Below are 23,173 nucleotides of genomic sequence, written 5' to 3' on the forward strand. Positions count from 1 at the left end.
TGACAGAACACAAAAGTCTCTCAGAATTGTTCATAAATGCAGTAGTTCTTTTTCTTTTCCTAGAGAGAGAGAGAGTATGTGTGTGTGTGTGTGTGTGTGTGTGTGTGCATGCACGTGCTAGGTGGGGGGAGGGGCAGAGGGAGAGGAAGAGAGAATCTTAAGCAGGCTTCAAGCCCAGTGAGGAGCCCAATGTGGGGCTCCATCTCACAACCCTGAGATCCTGACCTTAACTGAAATCAAGAGTCGGATGCTTAACCATCTGAGCCACCCAGGTGCCTCTAAATGCAATAGTTTTTTTAAATCCAGGGTTCTTTAACCCTGCTGTACATAAGAAAAATCAGTGTTTTTAAGGAATACTGATGCTAGGGTCTCAATCTAAAAGAATCTTATTTAACTGGTCTGGAGTAGAGCTTGTACATCCATTTTTATTTTTTTTATTTTTTAAGATTTTATTTATTTATTTGACAGAGAGAGACACAGCGAAAGAGGGAACACAAGCAGAGGGAGAGGGAGAAGCAGGCTTCCCGCGGAGCAGGAAGCAGGACCCTGGGATCATGACCTGAGCCGAATGCAGATGCTTAACAACTGAGCCACTCAGGTGCCCCTTGTACATCCATTTTTTAAAACTTCCTCCCCAACCGCAGGTAATTCTAATGTGCAGTTAGGGTTGAAAACTACTAATTTGAAAGATGACTAGAGAGATACTTCTACTTCCAGACAGCATGAACTAATAGGGTCTGTATTTATTTCCCCTCACTCTTGACAAAAATAACTAAAAAATCAGACAAAATATATTAAACAATGATTTTCAGGCACTGGCTATCAGGCAACATAGACAGTGATCCCAGAGACAAGAGAAACAAAATGAGCCCTTGCTTATTGCCCGAAGAGAGTTTACAGGTAGCAGTGGTATTCATTTACACAAAAACAGTAACAGTAATAGGGGATAGGAACATAATTATATACTTAAAATTAATTTTCCATTTTTGGAAAGGTTTAGGGCTTTTTCTTTACTTTCAATCTTTCTTCACACCAACAAATAGGCAAATAAAAAGTTTATATCTTCACTTTTCCTTAAGGTCATATTGGTATAACTAGAATTGGTTCTTTAAAATTTAGGTATCGTTTCTATTAAGCTGGAGATTTAATATTTAATCACAGAATAACACCTGTAAGAATCTTACAGCACAAAAAAAGTACAGAGAATTTTTTTAAAGGACAAATTTCAGGGCACTAAAGTGTAATAAAGCTGTCTTGGGTATCCTTCAAAGTTAAAAGACTCTCCTTTCAGATTAATGAAAACATTAGGATTTATAAAGCACAATGGGCACTGGAGATACGACCCGTGGTAGCTGCATTTGGTAAGGGATAAATGGAGTCTCCACATTGTAGGGAAGGGGGCCAAAAAAGACACTTTAAACTCATGTCCATGGCAGGTCAAATGATGCTGATCCAATTTAGAAAAGTATTATTATCTCATTGCTAATCTTCCCAAGGCTTAGTCCTCCAACTGTTCACGCCGCTACTTCTTTTCTTACCATCACCAGTTCTAGGAGCCAACCTTCTGGAAGAATGTGGTCCTACAGACTGAAATCCAGAACAGTGGGTGGTGCTCTAGTTGTTTGCCACAATGTATAACAAGGAGACCAGCTAATCTAGAAATGGATTAACTCTGCCTTTAGCACAGTATTGGGATGTGTTTTTTAAAAAACTTTTTGTGCTGGCGCCTGGGTGGCTCAGTCGTTAAGCATCTGCCTTCGGCTCAGGTCATGATCCCAGGGTCCTGGGATTGAGCCCCGCATCGGGCTCCCTGCTCAGCGGGAAGCCTGCTTCTCCCTCTCCCACTCCCCCTGCTTGTGTTCCCTCTCTCACTGTGTCTCTGTCAAATAAATAAATAAAATCTTTTTAAAAATAAATAAATAAAATAAAAAACTTTTTGTGCTTTAGAAATGCCAAAACAACCTACTTTGACTCTTGTGGATGTATTTTAATTTCAAAATGGAAATATAATAGGCTAACAAAAATCTATTTGCTCTATAACAATTAATATGTTAATGTTTTTATAAAAGCAATTCCTTTCAGATGTTTCGATTAACATTTGAGTGACATAAAAAACGTTTCAGCATTTTTTTGTGTGTGTGTGAGTAAAGCGACAGAAGCTTATTAAATGACGATACAGAAAAAGCTTTCGAGTGAGAGGGGTCCCTACAGGGTTGCCTGTAAGCAGCAAGTTTCAGCATTCTTGAATACTAATATTTCACACAACTTAAGATAAAGCCATTGAGTTTAGCATTTTAAAGAAAAAAATTAAAATAAAAAAGGAGAATGGTAACTCACTGAGAAGCTATGTACCTAGTTACGCTCACTTTATACAAGAAGCAAAAGACATGAATCAAAGAGAAATAAATTCAAAATTTATATTAATGAATTTCAATATACCTCTCTCAATAATTGATTAAAAAAGTAGACACATGATATGGAAAACTTGAACAACATAATGAATCAACTCGATCTAACTGATCTTTATAAAACACACCCCTCAACAACAGCAGGGTACATATTCTTTTCCAGTGCACAAGGAACATTGACCAAGACAGATCATAATCTGGGCCATAAAACAATTCTCAACAAATTTAAAAGAATTCAAATCATCAAGACCACAATAGAATTAAATTAGAAATCAACAGCAGAAAGAAGTCTGAAAAATCCTCAAATGTCTTAAAACTAAACACACTCTTCTATATAACCCACAGAGCAAAGAATAAACTAAAAGTGAAATGGGAAGATATTTTAAACTGAATGAAGATGAATTCATGAGATATCAAAATTTGTGGGATAGAGTTAATGCAGTACTTGGAATGGAATTTATGGCACTAAAACTCTTGTATTAGAAAAGAAAGTTCTTAAATCAATGATCTAAGCATCCACTTTAAGAAACTGGAAAAGGAACAGCAAATGAAATTCAAGGTAAGCAGAAGAAAGGAAACAATAAGGATCAAAGGTAAAGGAAATAAATTGAAAAGAGAAAAACAATAGAGAAAATTAATAAAGCCAAAGCCGGTTTTCTGAAAAGGTAAATAAAACTGATAAAATTCTAGTCAAGTTTATCAAAACAAAAAGGGAAGAGACAAATAAACACAATAATACACAAATAAACACAAATAAACATGAGAAAGATGATATCACTACAGACTCTACAAATATCAAAGGACTAATAAGAAAATTGTATTTCTGGGGTGCCTGGGTGGCTCAGTCGGTTAAATGTCTGCCTTCTGCTCAGGTCATGATCCCAAGGTCCTGGGAACAAGCCCCCTTGACGTCGGGCTCCCTGTTCAGCAGGGAGTCTGCTTCTCCCTCTTCCTCTGTCCCTCCCCCTCCACTTATGCTCTGTCTTTCGATTTCTCTCTCAAATAAATAAATAAAATCTTAAAAAAAAACACATAAAATCATATTTCAATTTTCAAAACTGAAAAGTTTATGGCAATAAAGTTGACAACTTAGATAAAATGAACAAATTTCAGGGTACCTTGGTGGCTCAGTTGGTTAAGCATACAACTCTTGGTTTCAGCTCAGGTCATGCTCTCAGGGTCCTGGGATTGAGCCCCAAGTTGGGCTCCATGCTCAGCAGAGAGTCTACTTCCTCCCTCTCTCTCCCTTTGCCCCTCACCCCACTCATGTACTCTTTCTCTCTAAAACAAATAAATAAATAAATCTTTTTTTAAAAAAATGAACAAATTTCTTGGACTACACGAATTAACAAAACTTTCCCCAGAAAAAAGATAAACCAAATAGTCCTATATTTATTAAGGAAATTGAATTTGGGGTTGCCTGGGTGGCTCAGCTGGTTAAGCATCTGCCTTCAGCTCAGGTCATGATCCCACGGTCCTGGGATCGAGCCCCACATCGGGCTCCTTGCTCAGCAGGGAGCCTGCTTCTCCCTCTGCCTGCCACTCCCCCTGCTTGTGCTCTCTCTCTCTGACAAATAAATAAGCAAATAAATAAAAAGGAAATTGAATTTGTAGTTAAAAACCTTCGCACACAGAAAAACTAGGCTTAAAATTCTTTACTAGTGAATTTAATCAAACATTTAAGGAAGAAATAAGCAATTTCCACCTAAACTCTCTCCCAATATTGAAGGGATGGGAATATTTCCCAACTCATTTTTGGAGGCCAATATTATCCTTATACAAAATTCAGACAAAGGTATTATAAATGAAGAATACAAACCAATATCCCTCATGAACACAGATGCAAAAATTCTTAAAATTGTGGCAGATCTAATCCAACAATATATAGAAAGTATAACATATCATTACTAAGTGAGATTTCTCCCAGGCGCCCAATGTTGATTTTAACATTCTTAAATCAATCAGTGTAATTCACCAAATTAACAATATAAAAAAAGAAAAATGATACAGTAATCTCAATAGATGTATAATTAGACATCCATTCCTAATGAAAACTCTCAGAAAACTAAGAATAGAAGGGAACTTCCTCAGCCTGATAAAAGGTACCTATGAAAAACCTTCAGGTAACATCATACATAATGATAAAAGACTGAATGCCTTCCTCCTAAGATCAGGAACAAGGCAAAGATGTTTGCTCTCACTATTTCAATTTAACTTTGTACTGGAGGCTCTAGCTAGTGTGATAAAGCAAAAATAAATAAACAAACAAACAAACAAATAAATAAATAAATGACAGATAGACATTGAGATTGGAAAGAGGAGTAAGATTTCATCTCTCTTTTTTGGGGGATGACATCATCATGTAGAAAATTCTATGGAATCTATAAAAAAATCTATTAGAACTAAACAGTGAATTTAGCAAAGCTGAAGGATACAAAATCAATATACAAAGATCAATATAAAGTAGCAATGAACAATCAGAAATGGAAATTTTTAAGATGTTATCATTTATAATAGAATTAAAGATATGAAGAATTTAGGCATAAGTGTCTCTAAGATACATAGTGTACACTAAAAACGTAAAACACTGGTGAGAGAAATTAAAGACATTATTGTTATTATTATTTTGGATTGGATAATTCTTCATTGCAGGGACTGTTCTGTGCATTGTAGAATGTTTACCAGCATTCCTTACCTCCATCTGCTAGATGCCCATATCACCCTTGCCCTGAGTTATGATAAACAAAAATGTGTCCAGATACTGTGAGACACAGTTGAGAACCACTAACCTAATAAATGGAGATATGCACTATGTTTATGGATCAGGAGACTCAAATTGTTAAAATATCAATTCTCTCCAAATTAATCTATAGGCTCAATACGATCCCACTCAAATCACCAGCAGGATTTTTGTCTGTATTGACGAGTGGATTCTAAAATGTATATGAGAATACAAAGGACCTAGAATAGCCAAAATGATTTTAAATAAGAAGGACAAAATTGGAGGACTTACACTACATGATCTTAAAACTTAAAAAGAACTGCTGTGATCAAGACAGTATGGAGTGGGATGAGGCATCAGTGGGAGTGGTCGGGTGGCAGGAGGAGCCATACAGGATGGGGAGCTGCCAATTAAGCTGATCAACATAACAACCTCCCCAAAGCACTGAGACTTGGTGGGAGAGCCCACCAGGGAAAAGCCAGTGGGGAGCCTGGCCAGGATTGGTGAAGCTCTGGGCAAGAAGCTGGAGGAAAGGGGCTTTGACAAGGACTATGTGGTCCTTGGTCAGTTTCTGATGCTAAAGAAAGATGAAGATCTCTTCCGGGAATGGCTGAAGGACACATGTGGTGCCAACGCCAAGCAACCCTGGGACTGCTTCGGAGGCCTTTGAGAGTGCTGCAAGGCCTTCTTGTGAGGCTCTCTGGATGGGCCCCCAAACCCAGCCCCAGCACTGAGTCTCCAGAGTTTGCAGCGCATGGGGACTCCTCCCCTGTCCTCTACAAAGGAAGAGATTGCCGTTGTCATATCACCTATGATGTACTCCAAGGTCTTTGGGAGTTCTCTCCCCTCACCATTTCAATTTTGCTTTGCTTTTTTTTTTTTTGAATTCTCACTCTCATGCATTTCCCTTCTCCTACCCCTGCCAGTTTCAAGTCAACAATTATCAGCTTTTCCAAGTGGATTCCTGGCCCTTCCCTCACCCCCACTTCCATCTCTGGTCTGTCTTACGCTATTTGTCTCCTTTTTTGGCAGAACAGGCAGTATCCTTGTAAAGTGTTTTTAAATCAATAAAGTCAGTGGCTTTCAAAAAAAAAAAGACAGTATGGTATTGGTCTTAAAATAGACAAATAGATCAATGGAACAGAATAGAAAATTCTGACATAGACCCACATATATTTGATCAGTAGATTTCAATGAAAGTGCCAAGGCAATTAAATGGAGAAAGAACAGAATTCTCAACAAATAGTGCTTGAACAAGTGGATATCCATATGCATAAAATGAACCTTGTACCACATACAAAAGTTAACTCAAAATGAATCATAGACCAAACATAAAATGTAAAACTATAACATTTCTAGAAGAACACATAGGAGTGTGTGTGTACCAAACACACTGGTAGTTTGTACTTACTTTGGCAAAATTTAAATTTAAATTTTTCTGGTCTTCAAAAGACACTTATTAAAATGGAAAGACAAGATATAGATTGAGAGAACATGTTTGCAAAGTACCACTATAATAAAGACTTATATTTCAAATACATAAGGAACTCCCAAATTTAACCATAAAAAAGCAAACAACTCAATAAAAAATGGGCAAAAGATTTCAACAGACACTTCACCAAAAATATACAGATGGTAATTAAGCACATAAAAAGATGTTCAACATCAGTAGTCACGAGGGCAACACAAATCAAAATCATAAGATACCATTTTGCACACACTAGAATGGCTCTAATAAAAAAGACAATAGTAAGTGTTGACAAGAATGTGGAGAAATGGGGGTGCCTGGGTGGCTCAGTCAGTTAAGTGTCTGCCTTCGGCTCAGGTCATGATCCCAGGGTCCTGGGATCGAGCCTCATGTCAGGCTCCCTGCTCAGCGGGGAGTCTGTTTCTCCCTCTCCCTCTGCCTCAGCCCCCTGCTTGTGCTCTCTCTCTCTCTCAAATAAATAAATAAATAAATAATCTTAAAAAAAAAAAAAAGAAAAGAAATTTACCTAAGAGAAATGAAGGCCTACGTCCACACGAAGACTTGTACATGAATGTTCATAGCAGTGTTATTTGTCATAGTCCAAAACTGAAACAAGATAGCTGGTGAATTAATAAACAAACTGTGGCATATCCATACAAGGGAATACTACTCAGCAACAAAAGAAAATGAAATATTGATACCCACGACATCATGGATAAATCTCAAAATAATTATACTGAGTGAAAGAAGCCAGACAAAAACAAAGAGTACCTACCATATCATTCCATTTATATAAATTTCTAGAAAATGCAAACTAACATATAGTGACAGAAAGCAGATCAGTGGTTGATTGCCTGTGTGTTAGTGGGGGCAAGAAGAGCCAGGAGGGAGGATCATAAAAGGGAAGAAGGAACCTTTTTGGGATGATGAGCATGTGATAATTTCACAGATACAGACATATGTCAAAACTTTTGAAATTGTACACTATAAATTTGCCCAGTTTGTTTTATGTCAACTATATCTCAATAAAGCAGTAACAAAATAATAATTACAAAAAAAAAGATGGCTAAAGAGACATACGGGTTGAAGTCTGATGTTAGAAATGTAACCTTCTCTTGACATCATTCCCCCCCACAGTTTTCTGCAGGTTCCAGGCTATCCACCTAGAACATGCAGTCAGCTAGGGTTCAAAAATGTACCCTGAGGCAGATTGCCACCAGCTGGCAACTCACTTAATTCCTCCTTTTAAACAACTGCATACTTGAAAGAGGTTCACTTTTGAATTAAATCCTCATTGAAAAGTTCTATCACAGCATGGGTCTCATTTCAAGAAAGCATTTTCCCAGGGCCATATATTTGTTTTATTGCTCTGCTAAAATTTGCCTCCCATCCAACCCTGGCTTCATTATTTTGTTAGGCCAGACAGAATTCACCTCTTATGTATGTGCAAAGCCCTCTCTGGTCCTCTGCTTCTTAGCATCACATTCAGTAGCCATTAATCACCTGGCTCATATTGCCAGCATGTAGGGGCTATAACAAGCCCCACCCCACTTCCCTGCCCCTATCATGAATTTTACCTAAAGGAAAGTGAGCTTTGATGTCTGAAATGTAAACTTTACAGTGAAGACAAACTGGTTCAGAGAAAAGATGTGCCAACACTTGAAACGGACACAAGGATTCCCAGGCCAAACAGATTATTACCTAATTGAAAATATTAGCATGTCAGAAATAGAAAAAAAGAAGTACATAAGAAGAGAGGTTGATCATTAATGACACGCACCATTCAGGAAAAAAGAACCCACTTGTATCCCCTGTTAACTCTCTTTATTTTTTTTTAAGATTTTTTTTTTTTTAATTTATTCATTTGACAGAGACACAGAGAGAGAGAAAGCATGAGCTGGGGAGAGGGGGAGAGGGAGATGGAGAAACAGGCTCCCCGCCGAGCCAGAAGCCCGATATGGGGCTCGATCCCAGGACCCCAGGATCACGACCTGAGCCGAAGGCAGATGCTCAACCATCTGAGCCACCCAGGCGCCTCTGTTAACTCTGTTTAAAGCTTTAAATTTTTTAAAAATCTGGAATGCACTGATTATTTTCCCTTGTTCTAAATTCATTTTACAAAAAACCTTTTGCTTATAATTTGTTTTTCTTTCTTTTTTATTTATTTATTTATTTATTTGACAGAGAGAGAGAGAACAAGTAGGCAGAGAGGCAGGCAGAGGGAACAGGAGAAGCAGACTCCCTGATGAGCAGGGAGCCCGATGTGGGGCTCGATCCCAGGACCCTGGGATCATGACCTGAGCCGAAGACAGTGGCTTAACCGACTGAGCCACCCAGGTGCCCCTATAATTTGTTTTTCAAACACAGTGAGTATGCCAAGAGACCTCACTAAGCAACAGAAGAGGGTCTAGTTTCCTGAGATGTGAGAATCCTCATTTTAATTTTTGATAATAAATCCTCATTATAATAATTTGCCTTTCTGGGTTTATATAGTAGTCTTGTGGATTTAATACCAGCCTGAGAAACAGACTCAACAAGGTAAAGACCAGATTCTAATATATTTTCCAAGATAACATCACTTTGTATGACCTTTTGGGACACAGTCTGCTTTCCCTGAAGTCTGCTTTCCTTTCATTTATTTGTTTGTTTATTTATCCTTTCCACAGTTCATCTTTCTGCTACAGCACTTCATACTATAGTTAGATGAGCATAGTTTACAAACCATAGATTCTGACCTACTTGAGGGTAGTTTTGCATCTAGTTTTGTACTGGCCTCCACCATTGTTGCTCAATAAATAACAGAATTAAATTGAATCCCGATAATGTGCAAAGGTGTTTTCTTCCATTTTTTAGTTGATTTGATAGTTGGAAAATTGGACACCAAAAACACCCCTACCCAAGTACAAGCCTCTAATACTCATAAACCTCTAATACTATATAGATAAGACAGGTATGGTTTTGAAAGTAAAGGAGTGTCCTGCTAGATCAGTTGGTAGAGCATGCACTCTTGATCTCAAGCACCACTTTAAGTGGGCATGGAGCCTACTTAAAAATAGACAAACAAATGGATGCAGGGCGGAGCCGACACAGGGCTATATCTCAGGACCCTGAGATCTTGACCTGAACCAAAATCTTGAGTCCAATGCTTAACCGAGCCACCCAGGTGCCCCAGTTTTTTTTGTTGTTGTTGTTGTTTTTTAAGATTTTATTTATTTATTTGAGAGAGAGAGCGCCTGAGCATGAACATGCGGGAGGGGAAGAGGGAGAGAGATAAGCAGACTCCCTGCTGAGCAGGGAACCTAACATGGGCCTCCAACCCAGGACCCTGGGATCAGGACCTGAGCAGAAGGCAGACCCTTAACCAACTGAGCTACTCAGGCACCCCCCTTTTCTTAAAGTTTTTATTTTAATTCTGGTTAGTTAACAGACAATGTTATATTAGTTTTAGGTGTTGCCTCAACTCCTTAAAAGCAGTCATTTTTGGGCGCCTGGGTGGCTCAGTTGGTTAAGCGACTGCCTTCGGCTCAGGTCATGATCCTGTAGTCCGGGGATCGAGTCCCGCATCGGGCTCCCTGCTCAGCAGGGAGTCTGCTTCTCCCTCTGACCCTCCCCCACCTCATGTGCTCTCTCTCTCTCTCTCTCTCAAATAAATAAATAAAATCTTAAAAAAAAAAAAAAAGCAGTCATTTTTTTTATGGGTTTCTTAATAGAAATGTGATTCCTTTAAGCACTGTTAACTGAATGTCTTTGACTCTGTTTTCTCACAGTGGACAGTGTGATGAATAAATACAATTAAGTGTGAATAAACTAGTTTCCTAGTTTACAAATAAAGCACAGTCCTAAACACGGAGAACAGTTTTTTTTTTTTTTTAAAGATTTTATTTATTTATTTGACAGAGAGAGACACAGCGAGAGAGGGAACACAAGCAGGGAGAGTGGAAGAGGGAGAAGCAGGCTTCCCGCTGAGCAGGGAGCCCGATGTGGGGCTCGATCCCAGGACCCTGGGATCATGACCTGAGCCGAAGGCAGACGCTTAACGACTGAGCCACCCAGGCGCCCCAGGACAGTTTTCATTAATATTTAGTTCTGTAATTAATCCTCAAAAGATTGTGATTTTTATACACGGGAAACTGAGGCCTAGAGAAATGAAGTTCCTTTTTTCATATCCCAGTTAGTTAATGGCAGCTTAGAGACCGAAGACACGATTGCCTTGTAGTATGAGTTATGAGTACTGGGTTCTCATAAAAGAGTAAGCTAAAAATGCTAAGCCAAGAAATGCTTATTTCAAAAAAGGCAGTAGCACAATCTGTCTCTTCTCCGAAAAAATCATATGCATGGCAGATTTTTGTCCTGCTGATGCTACATGACGAAAATGTAGGCCTAAACTGTCCAGTCTTCCATCTCAACGCAAAGGAAGGGGCTGAGTTTAAATGGAGCTTGTCCTGCACGGCCTCATCCGGCCAACAGGCATGGCTCCAGCTCTGTAGGGGAAGAGACCTAGCCTAGAAAGAAAGAACCATCACCAACCCCCACCCTGCTGTCTGTATCTTAGATAAATAAAAAGTATATGTATAAAAAAAAAGGGGGGGGGTGTTAGATAAAGCAGCGGGTACTCCTTCAATTGAACACCCGCGCGCATTTCCTGATCCTCTGTCTTCTTTTGCTATCCCTAATGCTTCCACCCAGGCACGGCCTTCTGCATCATGTGTTCATCTCTCCTTCGACTCGACCCAACAGCCATGGCCTCGACCTCATCTGCACCAACAAAGCGGGTGTCTACACACATCAAGCAAAGACCTCGGGAGCGAGACGCGTTTCCCAAGCCTCAGTCCGGTACGATCCAGCGCCACACCTTTATTTCTAGGCAACTCCCCCACTGGCTCTTCCCCTCTCTCCCCGGCCACCAGCCGCTTCAGCCCCCGCAGACCCTCTCCCCGGGGCCCCCGAACCCTCTCCAAGCTGAGGTCACTCGGTGCCCACCCCTCCCAGGCGCCGGGATCTCCAGCCGCCCTAGGTCCCAGCCCCGGGCGCCGTGCCCCTGCCCAGCGCCCCGCGCGCCGCCAATCCCGGCGCAGACCGCGGGCTCCCGGGCTCCCGCAGAGCTCCTGCGGTGCTCTCACCTCATCCAGGGTGCGGCCGCCGCCGCTGCCTCTTCCTCCTCGGCCGCGGCTGCCCAGCTCCCGGCCGGCTCGGGCTGCCGTCGCTCCCGGCCGGGAGACTGCGGCGAGGGCTGTGGGGCTCGCGCCGCGTCCCCGGAGCAGTAAGGCGCGCGGTGCGCCCGGCGGGACGCGCGGCAGCAGCAGCTGCAGTCGCAGGGGCGGTGGCAGCAGGACCCGCTCTCGGTCCTCTTCATGGGTTTCCTGGGCCCGGCCGCTCCAGTCCGGGTTACCGTCCCTGCTTGGGTTTCCTACGGTCTTCCCGCACTGCCAGGGAGCATCCTCCGGGCATGGATGGTGGCGGAAACCTGGAAGGACCAGGCCTCCTCCGCGGCTGCCTCTGTCACCTGCTCCGCCCAGATTGCTTCTGTCCCTGGCGCACAAACACCCGCCGCTTGCCTCTTCACCCTCTCATCAGCCCATTCTCTCTCCACCCGCTACCTCAACCTGGAAACCTTTTCATTCCCGGATGGCACTCTTTTTTGTCTTCCTATCCGCTCCATTGTCACCGTCCTCAATTTCCAACCTTAAAAGTTTCTCCTTTTCTCACTCCCTCTCCCCATATTTTCCTGGGTTGTGTCTTCCTCCTCCCTCCAACTCAGCCAGCCTCTTCTACATTATTACATTATTACATTATTCTTTGCTCAGAATCACTACTTCTCCGGGCCGTTGGCTAACCCCGTTTCTCCCTCTTTCTCTCTTAAAATCTTTTTTCCCCCTCTCAATTTTCCCTTTAGTTGTTGTTAAACAACAAAACAAAAACCCTTCTCCTAAATAACCTCAGTTTTCCTTCCCGTTGAGACTTTCTGATTTCCATTTTTCATGAAGAATTCATAGTAAAGTATATATAGCTTGGTATCCCTAAAGGGGATGAATTCATGGTTAAAAAACAGTTCATAGGTCAAATAAATCCTCCACTTAATGTTCATTCTGAAAAGCCTTTTTTTATATTCCAGTGTCCTTTAAGAACAGAAGCTAGTCAGGATCCAGCAAAGCAGAATGCTTCTTGCTACACTATATAAACAAGACTTGCAACAGGGGTTCATCTTTGGAGTAGGCACTATGGGCCCCAAAGTTTATAGACAAAAGTCAATATGGACTATTGATGGATTCAGTGTAAACAAAGAAACTTACCTTAACACCTTTTCCTCCCAAGTCTGCTGTTCAGGCCTCTGCTTTTTTTTTTTTTTTAACCCAACACTATCATCCACCCAGTTGCCCAAGCCCCAAACTTGGGAGTGGTCAGAGACATATCTCTCTCACTCATTCACCTCATCCAGTCTTTAATTCTACTTCTTTACTGTTTATCTTAAGTGCTCCCTCTTATCATGATTCCAAATGTCTCCAGAAAATGACACTATCAGGTATCTCATTCTCTCTTTCAAACTTTAATCTGTATCTTTACCTCTGTTTCCCCCCCAATATATTTTACCTGGGCAATTTACCCTACCACTCCCATCTCTTCTAGAATTCTTAATTATCTCTTAATTATCTTTCGTTGTCTTTGTATCTTTGGCCTTACCTTCTCCTTTAGGTCCACCCCCCTCTTTTTTTCTTTAAGATTTTATTTATTTATTAGAGAAAGAGAGAGCAAGAGCGAGAGAGAGAGAGAGAGAGAGAGAGCATGAGCAGTGGGGAGGGGCAGGAGGGAGAGGGAGAAGCAGGCTCTCCACTGAGGAGGGAGCCAGATGTGGGGCTCAATCCCAGGACCCTGAGATCATGACCTGAGCCTAAGGCAGACACTTAACCGACTGAGCCACCCCGGCACCCCATGGTCCACCCCCACTCTTATAAACATGCTCAAGTCTCCTCATCTCGAAAATAAGGTCCTCCCACCTCTAACTACCATATCTCTGGCTTCCCTTCATTACCCAACTTGCTTAAACACACTGTATGCATTTGATAGCTATACTTCCTGACTTCCATTCATTTTTTTTTAAAGATTTTATTTATTTATTTGAGAGAGAGAGAGTGCGAAAGAGCACAAGCACGGGGAGGGGCAGAGAGAGAGAGGGAGAAGCAGGCTTCCCATTGAGCTGGCAGCCCAAGGCGGGGCAGGGCTCCATCCCAAGACCCTGGGATCAGGACCTGAGCCTAAGGCAGATGCTTAACTGACCAAGCCACCCAGGTGCCCCTCCATTCATTCTTTTTTTTTTAAGATTTTATTTATTTGACAAAGAGAGAAAGAGCACAAGTAGGGGGAGAGACAGGCTGAGGTAGAGGGAGAATCAGGCTCCCCGATGAGCAAGGAGCCCAATGCGGGGCTCGATCCCAGTACTGTGGGATCATGACCTGAGCGGAAGGCAGACGCCCAACCCACTGAGCCATCCAGGTGCCCCCCCCTCCATTCATTCTTTACCATGTCATTCTCTGCAGTCAGGCTTCTTATCCTATTACTTAGCTGAAGCTGGTGTCTTAGCAGTCTGACTTTGGCTTTGCCCACAGACAGGTAGGAGATTTGATCTAATATACAAAATAAAAGGAATGAGGTTCCTTAATTAATTTTTTGAGGTTCCTTAATTTATTTTTTTTAAGATTTTATTTATTTATTTGACAGAGAGAGAGCGAGAGAGAGCGCACAAGCAGGGGGAGTGGGAGAGGGAGAAGCAGGCTCCCCGATAAGCAGGGAGCCTGACACGGGACTTGATCCCAGGATGCTGGGATCATGACCTGAGCCGAAGGCAGACGCTTAACTGACTGAGCCACCCAGGCGCCCGAGGTTCCTTAATTTAAAGAGAATATGCCATCTTCGTTCGTTCAGGCAAATAAATAGGTCAGTGAAATTACTGCAAACTCAAGAGGTAAGAAGTGCTGAAGCTTCCAGTTCCATTTAGGATGAAAGAGCATGCATCAGACTAACTTCCCCTCTGGGTGGGGGGTAGGATAGAATAGAATATATAAATGTTTGTAAATATAGAAAAACATCAAAACAACTCTTTGAAGAAACGGAAGAGTAACCAAAGCAGTCAGGGCTTGAATCTATGATCCTGAAAGAGGAGAAGAACATGAAGTGGGCTCCATATTCACCCTAAAATTTTTCTCCTGAGGGAATTTTCCAACCAAGTGCTAGAATATAAAGTCCAAGTAAAAGCTGGCAGTATTACTGGGCTGAAGAGTCAAAGGTCAAAGTTCAGAGCTGCTAAAGTGGCTGGGACTTGAGGGAGCACTCCCAGAGAAAGAAGAATGGCAGAGACGTAGTTCAATAATCTAGTGCAAGGACACCCGAGTGGCTCAGTTGGTTAAGCGTCTGCCTGTGGCTCAGATCATGATCCCAGGGTCCTGGAATCAAGCCCCACATTGGGCTCCCTCTGTCTGCCTCTCCCCTGCTTGTGCTCACTCTCTGTCTCTGACAAATAAATAAATAAAATATTTTTTAAAAATCTAGTGCAAATTCTCCTCAGGGTAGTGTCCAGTTGTAAAGCCCAACATGCACAAAGCAAGATTAGACACATACACACACCAGAAAACAGCAGTTTAGAGGCTAATGGGCTTGTTGGTGGGCATAAAGAATACCAATGGATCACTTTGATGTAGCCAAGTAGAGATTTCAGCACCTAATGATGAAGGATAGTTGGAAGGCAGACAGGCAGGGACAAGGGGCCCCCGCCCTAAGAGGAAATCACTCTTAAAAGGATTTTACACCACCCTGGAAGGAGCCCTCCACCCTTTCCCATGTGATAGATAGATGACAAAAACCTGATTGGATGGTAGGCACGTGGAGGGTTAATCATATTAAAACGGCCCACCAGATGTTTATAGCAGCAATGTCCACAATAGCCAAACTGTGGAAAGAGCCAAAATATGCGTCGACAGATGAATGGATAAAGAAGATGTGGTAGATATATACAATGGAATATTATGCAGCCATCAAAAGGAAAATGAAATCTTGCCATTTGCAATGACGTGGATAGAACTGGAGAGTGTTATGCTGAGCGAAATAAGTCAATCAGAGAAAGACATGTATCATATGACCTCACTGATATGAGGAATTCTTAATCTCAGGAAACAAACAGAGTTGCTAGAGTGGTAGGGGGTGGGAGGGTTGGGGTGGCTGGGTGATAGACATTGGGGAGGGTATGTGCTATGGTGAGCGCTGTGAATTGCAAGACTGTTGAATCACAGATCTGTACCTCTGAAACAAATAATACATCATATGTTAAAAAGAAGAAGAAGAAGATAGCAGGAGGGGAAGAATGAAGGGGGGGAAATCGGAGGGGGAGATGAACCATGAGAGACTATGGACTCTGAGAAACAAACTGAGGGTTCTAGAGGGGAGGGGGGTGGGAGGATGGGTTAGCCTGGTGATGGGTATTAAAGAGGGCACGTTCTGCATGGAGCACTGGGTGTTATACACAAACAATGAATCATGGAACCCTACATCAAAACCTAATGATATTTTAATGTATGGTGATTAACATAACATAATAAATAAATAAAACGGCCCACCAACAAGCCCATAAAAACCCCGATATTTAGAAACTCCGGTGGCAAGCCTCTTGTTGTTGGGAGCTTTGTACTATCATTTTGCTATCCCTCAATAAACCTTCCTTTCCTGCCCACCACTCTGTCCAGTCTACTACTTCATTCTTTGAAGCAGCATGACCAAGAACTGTGGGCACCAACACAGACAAAAAAATCCTGTAACACTGATACAACTTGGACTTCAAACCTCTCCAAGGTAAAGAGACATCCAGGGCTTTCATTTGAGACTCAAAAATGTTGCACTCTTAGAGTAAGGGCAATACAGTACTGAAATAAGAATCGATCTAACAAAGCTTAAAGCCAAGTCTTTACAGAATCAAAGTGATCCATTGGTATTCTTTATGCCTACCAGAACAAAACTTAACTCTATGGAGGTAGATAACATCATCCACAACCTCTACAGTTTTTTGCTCCACAATGTCAAAAATCTTACATAAAATTAAGAGGCATGCTAAATCCAAATCCAAATGACTAAACATGAGGAGAAAAGTTGTTTTTTTAAAGATTTTATTTATTTATTTGAGAGAGAGAGAGAGCACGCAGGAGCACAAGCAGAGGGCAGAGGGAGAGGGAGAAGCAGACTCCCCACTGAGCAGGGAGCCCGATGCAGCACTCGATCCCAGGACCCTGGGATCATGACCTGAGCCGAAGGCAGACGCCCAACTGACTGAGCCACCCAGGTGCCCCTAGATGGACATTCTAAATATAAAAATACAATAACTAGGGGCGCCTGGGTGGCTCAGTCGGTTGGGCATCTGCCTTCGGCTCAGGTCATGATCCCAGGGTCCTGGGATCGAGCCCCGCATCGGGCTCCCTGCTCCACGGGAGGCCTGCTTTTCCTTCTCCCACTCCCCCTACTTGTGTTCCCCCTCTTGCTGTGTCTATCTCTGTCAAATAAATAAATAAAATCTTTAAAAAATAAAAATACAATAACTGGAAGTAAGACCCATTGGTGTGTTCAACAGTAGTTTGAATGCAGCAGAAATCGGCATCCATCAAGTGGAAGATAGGTCAATAAAAAATGCCAAAATGAAGGACAGAAAAAGGGGGAGGGAAGAGCAGAGCATAACAGGCATTTGGAATACAGTCAAAAGGTATATTATATGTGTAATTGTAGTCCTTCAGAGAGACGAGACTGAGAATGGGCTAGAAGTAATACTTGAGGAGATAAAGACCAAGAATTTTCTAAAACTGATAAAAAGACATTGACTTGTCAGGTTCCAGAAGGTTAGCAAACAGCAAGTAGAATAAATCACCAATATATCTCAGAAATAATAGAAGCAGTTGCAATTTAGAAATTTGATGAAGGCAATTCTGCCCTTGAAACAAAGGGGAAAATCTTGACCAGGAGGCAGTTCTCATAGACCTAATCAACTCCATAGCTTTTATACAGTGGCAGGAGTCATTGTGCAGGGGCTGAAAAGAAACACACACAAGAAAGGATGGAAATTATGTCACTAAACAGAATTTATACTCAAATCAGCCCTTGGGTGTCAGAAAAAGAAGGAGTTGAAAGGGGGAAATGAAAATGAATAGGTTTGATTTGTTGGTGGAAAATCAATAAGCTCATTAAACCGTAGTTAGTAACTAAACTGAGACTGCCAACCTGTAAATTTCTAAATTTTGTATAGCAAGGCAGGAAGATCTCAAGTGTCCTACTCCAAAAGAGGAAATGATTTCTAAAGGGGATTTCCACCTCCACCTGCCACATATTAAACACAGTACCGTAAACAATTGAAACTACGTTTACAAGTCACAGGTTCAGATAACTGGCATAAAATGATTGGTAAGCCAGAGAGGCTTAAACTGAAAAGGTTTTCTCCTCTTTCTCTACCCAACGTTGAATTTCTGCTATGATGTTTGGAAACAGCTATGTGGTTCTGAGTTATCCCAAGAATTAAACTGGGTTCTTTTTTTTTTTTTAAGATTTTATTTATTTGACAGAGAGAGCACAAGCAGAGGGAGAGAGAGGGAGAAGCAGGCTCCCTGCTGAGCAAGGAGCCCGATGTGGGACTCGGTCCCAGGACCCTGGGATCATGACCCAGGATGAAGGCAGCTGCTTAAACAACTGAGCCACCCAGGCGTCCCTAAACTGGGTTCTGATATAATTTTGTTTGGGTAGCTCTACGGCCTTGGAATTGACTTAAAATTTTTTTTTGGCTTTGTTAATTTTAAGTGTCCTATTACATTTTGTGTTGTTTGAAAGTGAGAGACATCAGAAATTTTGATTGAATCAATCCAACCTAATGATACTACAGAAAATATCTAGTAAAAACAGCTGAAGCTATAGCCAATAAAAGAATCCTGATTCTACCCAGGCACCTGATTAAGAATTCTGCTGGCTGACAAAATATGGAAGAAACCCAAGTGTCCATCGATAAATGAATGGGTAAAGAAGATGTGGTATATAGATATACACACACATATACACACATACCATGGAACATTACTCAGCCATAAAAAAGAATGAAATCTTGCCATTTACAACAACATGGATGGATCTAGAGCATATAATGTTAAGTGATATAAGTCAGTTAGAGAAAGACAAATACCATATAATTTCACTCATATATGGAATTTAAGAAACAAAACAAACACAGGGCACCTGGGTGGCTCAGTTGGTTGAGTATCTGACTGTTGGTTTTGGCTCAGGTCATGATCTCATGGGTCATGGGATAGAGCCCCATATCGGGCTCATGCTCAGCAGGGAGTCTGCTTGAGAGTCTCTCCCTCTGCCCCTCCCCCCACTCGTGAGCTCACTCTCTCTCAAATAAATAAATCTTAAAAAAATCTTAAAAAAAGAAAAAGAAACAAAACAAACAGAAAAAAAAGAGACATAGAAAAATGTCAGACTTAAATATAAAACAGCCTTAAATATGGAGAACAGACTGATGGTTGCCAGAGGGGAGGTGGGTGGGGGATATGAAATAGGTGAAAGGGACTAAGAGTACCCTTATCATGATGAGCACTGAGTAATGTGTACAATTGTTGAATCACAATATTGTACAGCTGAAACTAATATAACACTGTATGTTAAGTATACTGTAATTAAATAAAGAAATAATAAAACAAATTAAAATAAATAAAAATTTAAAAAGAGAATTCTGGGGGTACCTGGCTGACTCAGTCAGAAGAGCATGGGACTCTTGATCTCGGGGTCATGAGTTCAAGCCCCATGTTGGGTGTAGAGATTACTTAAATACATAAATAAACTTAAAAAAAATTAAAAAAGAATTCTGCTGGCTGAGACTGAGTAGAATAAATAATTTCAGAATAACATTTTTGCATTATAATTTCTGTGAGTGGTAAGGAGTCTGGATTTTCTATGGGGTTTAATTTATAAATGGGAGGGGATTTAATCTCTTAATTTTTCTCCTGCAAACTTGGTAATGAAAAAAGGTTAATATTCAAATTTGAAGTATCTTCTGATATTGTATAATTTTAGTGTGTTTCTCTTGACATTTTATTTCACTACATGATTTTTAGTGTACTATGTTAGATAACAACAGGTTAATAATTTAGCTTGGTAAATGGAATAGGAAATAGTAGTTCTTAGGCCTTCAGACTCAGACTGGAGCTATACTACCAGCTATTCTGGATTTCTAGCTTGTAGATGGCCATTCTAATAGGTTTATGATGGTATCTTATTTTCATTATATTTTGCAATTATCTAATGTTGGACTCTGCACTGGGCATGGAGCCTGCTTAAGATTCTCTCCCTCTCCCTCTGTCCTTAGCCCCTCTCTCTCCCCCTCTCTAAAAAACAAACAAACAAACAAAACCCAGCTGGGATTGTGATATGGATTGTAATGAACATGCAATTATTGTTATTTTAACAGTTATTTGGGAATTATTGTTATTTTTTTTTAAAGATTTTATTTATTTATTTTGACAGAGAGAGGGAACACAAGCAGGGGGAATGAGAGAGGGAGAAGCAGGCTTCCCGCCGAGCAGGGAGCCCGATGTGGGACTCAATTCCAGGACCCTGGGATCATGACCTGAGCTGAAAGCAGACGCTTAACGACTGAGCCACCCAGGCACTCCCTGGAATTATTGTTCTTTTAATCCCATTAAATCTTTCAATCCATGAACATGGGATGTCTTTCCACTTATTTAGGTTTTCTTTAATTTCTTTCAACAGTGTTTTATAGTTCTCAGTCTATAAATCTTATACTCCTTTTGTTAGAATTACCTAAATATTTCATTTATTTTTCGGCTGTTGTAAATGGAATTGTGTTCCTAATTTTGTTTTGGATTGTTCATTTTTAGTGCATAGAAATACAATTGATTTTTGCATATTGATCTTGTATCCTACAACTTTGATAAATTCACTTATTCTATTTTTTGTGGATTCTTTAGATTTTTTTTTCAAAAGATTTATTTATTTGTTTTAGAGAGAGAGAGCATGAGCAGGGGAGGAGCAGAGGGAGAGGGAGAGAGAGAGTCTTAAGCAGACTCCATGCTCAATGTGGAGCCTGACATGGGGTTCAATCCTAGCACCCTGAGATCACAACCTGAGCCAAAACCAAGAGTAGGCCACTTAACCAACTGCGCCACCCAGGCGCCCCTAGAATTTTCTATATACAAGATCAAATCATCAGCAAATAGATTTAGTGTTACTTCTTTCTTTCCGATTTCAGTGCCTGTATTTCTTTTTCTTGCCTGATTGCCCTGGCTTGAACTTCACGTATAAGGTTGAGTATAAGTGGTGAGAGTGGACATCTTTGTACTGTTTCCAATCTTAGAGGAAGAGCTTTCAATGTTTCACTTCTAAGGACAATGTTAGTTGTGAGTTTTTCATAGATGTCATTTATCAGGTTGAGGAAGTGCCGGAGTCCAGCTCCAGCCGGGGTGGGTCTCTCGTAGGAAAGGACGGCGTCGGCAAATGAGGAGACACAGACACAGGATCAGGTTGCAAGCATCTCCTCCTGACAGCCTTGGAGGAACTTTATTTATATGTTAGGATTTTTTTGTTTTTCCATACTTTCGTAACATGTGATTATGTTTTTTCACAATTGATTGAGATAATCTTAGATCATTTTTTTTGATTACAGACATAGCCTTCTTTTATTTTTCCTTTGTAATGATTAACATGACCTTTATTGATTTCCACTTAGTGACTTTTGCTAAAACTAAAAAACAATATGAAAAGAGAAAGGTGCTAGACAGAGCGTGACCGTCTTGCTATTTTGTTCTATAGCGCAGGAAATATAGTGAACTGTGGAACAGCCTGAGCTGTTCCTTTCTTAGAATCTTGCTGCTTCTGAGGCACCTGGGGGGCCTTGTGGAATTAGTTTCATTATGATTGCTTAGATAGGCGTAACTAAGATGAGTAGTCACTTTATCATGAAACCCCAGAAATATTCCCACAATTATAAAGATTGCCATAAACAAAATGAAAGAGAATAGCAGGAGCCAGCTGTGGAGTCTCCTGTTTTCAGGATTGTCTGCCATACTTGGACTTTGTCAAACAGCATGAGTAGCTTGGCTAGCGCCAAGGAAGATCTCTTCTATTCCTAGTTGCCTGACTGTTTTTAACAGGAAAAAATGTTAGATATTCTTGAATGCTTTTTCTGCATTCATTGAGATAATCATGCGAGTTTTGTCTTTTATTCTATTAATATGGTATATTACATTTATTGATTTTCATAGAGTGAAGCAATCTTGCATTCTTCGGATAAATTCCACTTGGTCATGATGTATAATCCTTTTAATGTGTTGCTGGGAAAAGTTCACTACTATAAGGTATATTGGTCTGTCATTTTCATTTTTTTTTTTTAAGATTTTATTTATTTATTTGAGAGATAGAATGAAAGAGAGAGAGCACAAGAGGGGGGAGGGTCAGAGGGAGAAGCAGACTCCCTGCTGAGCAGGGAGCCTGATGCGGGACTCGATCCTGGGACTCCAGGATCATGACCTGAGCCGAAGGCAGTCGCTTAACCAACTGAGCCACCCAGGCACCCTGTCGTTTTCATTTCTTGTGAAGTCCTTGTTTTGTTTTGGTGGCAGAGTAATATTGGTCTCATAGAATGAGTCGGGAGCAGTTCTTTTCTATATTTTTTGGAAGAGTTTGCAAAGCATTAGTGTTTTGTTTTGTTTTTTAAGATTTTATTTATTTATTTGCCAGAGAAAGAGAGAGCTCACAAGCAGGGAGAGTGGCAGGCAGAGAAAGATCAGGCTCCCTGCTGACTGAGCCACCCAGGCATCCCAGCATTAGTGTTCTTTAAACATTTTCTGGAATTCACAAATTAAGCTCTCCAGACCTGGACTTTTCCTTGTGGGAGGTATTATTATTATCATTATCATTATCATTATTATTATTACCATTATTATTAATTCATTCTCTTTACTTGTTATAGGTCTAGTCAGGTTTTCTATTTCTTCTTGAATCAATTCAGGTAGCTTGTGTCTTTCTCAGATTTTGTCCATTTCTGGTTTTTTTTTTTTAAGATTTTTATTTATTTATTGGACAGATAGAGAGACAGCAAGAGAGGAAACACAAGCACGGAGAGTGGGAGAGATGGAGAAGCAGGCTTCCCACTGAACAGGGAGCCAGACGCGGGACTTCACCCCAGGACCCTGGGATCACTGCCTGAGCCAAAGGCAGACACTTAACGACTGAGCCACCCAGCTGCCCCAGAATTTGTCCATTTCATCCAGTTTATCTAATTTATTGGTATACAATTATTAATTGTATTTCCTCATAATCCTTTTTATTTCTATGGATTAGTAGTAATATCCCCTTATTCATTTTGTAATTTGTTAAATAAAAATTTGTCCCCACACCAGCATCCTCCCCCCAAAACCCCAAAACCTCCATAAAATTCCATTTGAGACAAATTTCAATTACAAAGCTACAACAGTTACAAAGATCAACTTAAAAAAAACAAACAAAACATAAAATGCCTCTGTTGCAATGTGTGGTAAATGGTATTTG

General features: G+C 40.8%; 1 protein-coding gene and 1 pseudogene across 9 annotated transcripts in view; one reads left to right on the forward strand and one right to left on the reverse strand.

Annotated features, from left to right (window-relative positions):
* The window catches only part of PDE4DIP (phosphodiesterase 4D interacting protein), a 205,742-nt gene extending 193,421 nt beyond the window's left edge, over positions 1-12,321 (reverse strand). For 4 of the 9 annotated variants that reach the window (XM_078072545.1, XM_036090093.2, XM_036090086.2 and 1 more), the window contains exon 1: positions 11,719-12,319. In XM_078072545.1, coding sequence (XP_077928671.1) covers positions 11,719-11,951 — 233 coding nt within the window. In that variant the 5' untranslated portion in view covers positions 11,952-12,319. Of the gene's footprint in view, positions 1-11,718 lie in introns of all 9 variants that reach the window. The other 5 variants (XM_078072541.1, XM_036090092.2, XM_078072540.1 and 2 more) reach the window with 3 other exon arrangements.
* Positions 4,456-5,824, forward strand: LOC118534317 (barrier-to-autointegration factor pseudogene; annotated as a pseudogene).
* Positions 12,322-23,173: the final 10,852 nt, after the last annotated feature.

The sequence above is a fragment of the Halichoerus grypus genome, chromosome 5 (assembly GCF_964656455.1).
Source record: "Halichoerus grypus chromosome 5, mHalGry1.hap1.1, whole genome shotgun sequence".
Taxonomy (NCBI): Eukaryota; Metazoa; Chordata; class Mammalia; order Carnivora; family Phocidae; genus Halichoerus; species Halichoerus grypus.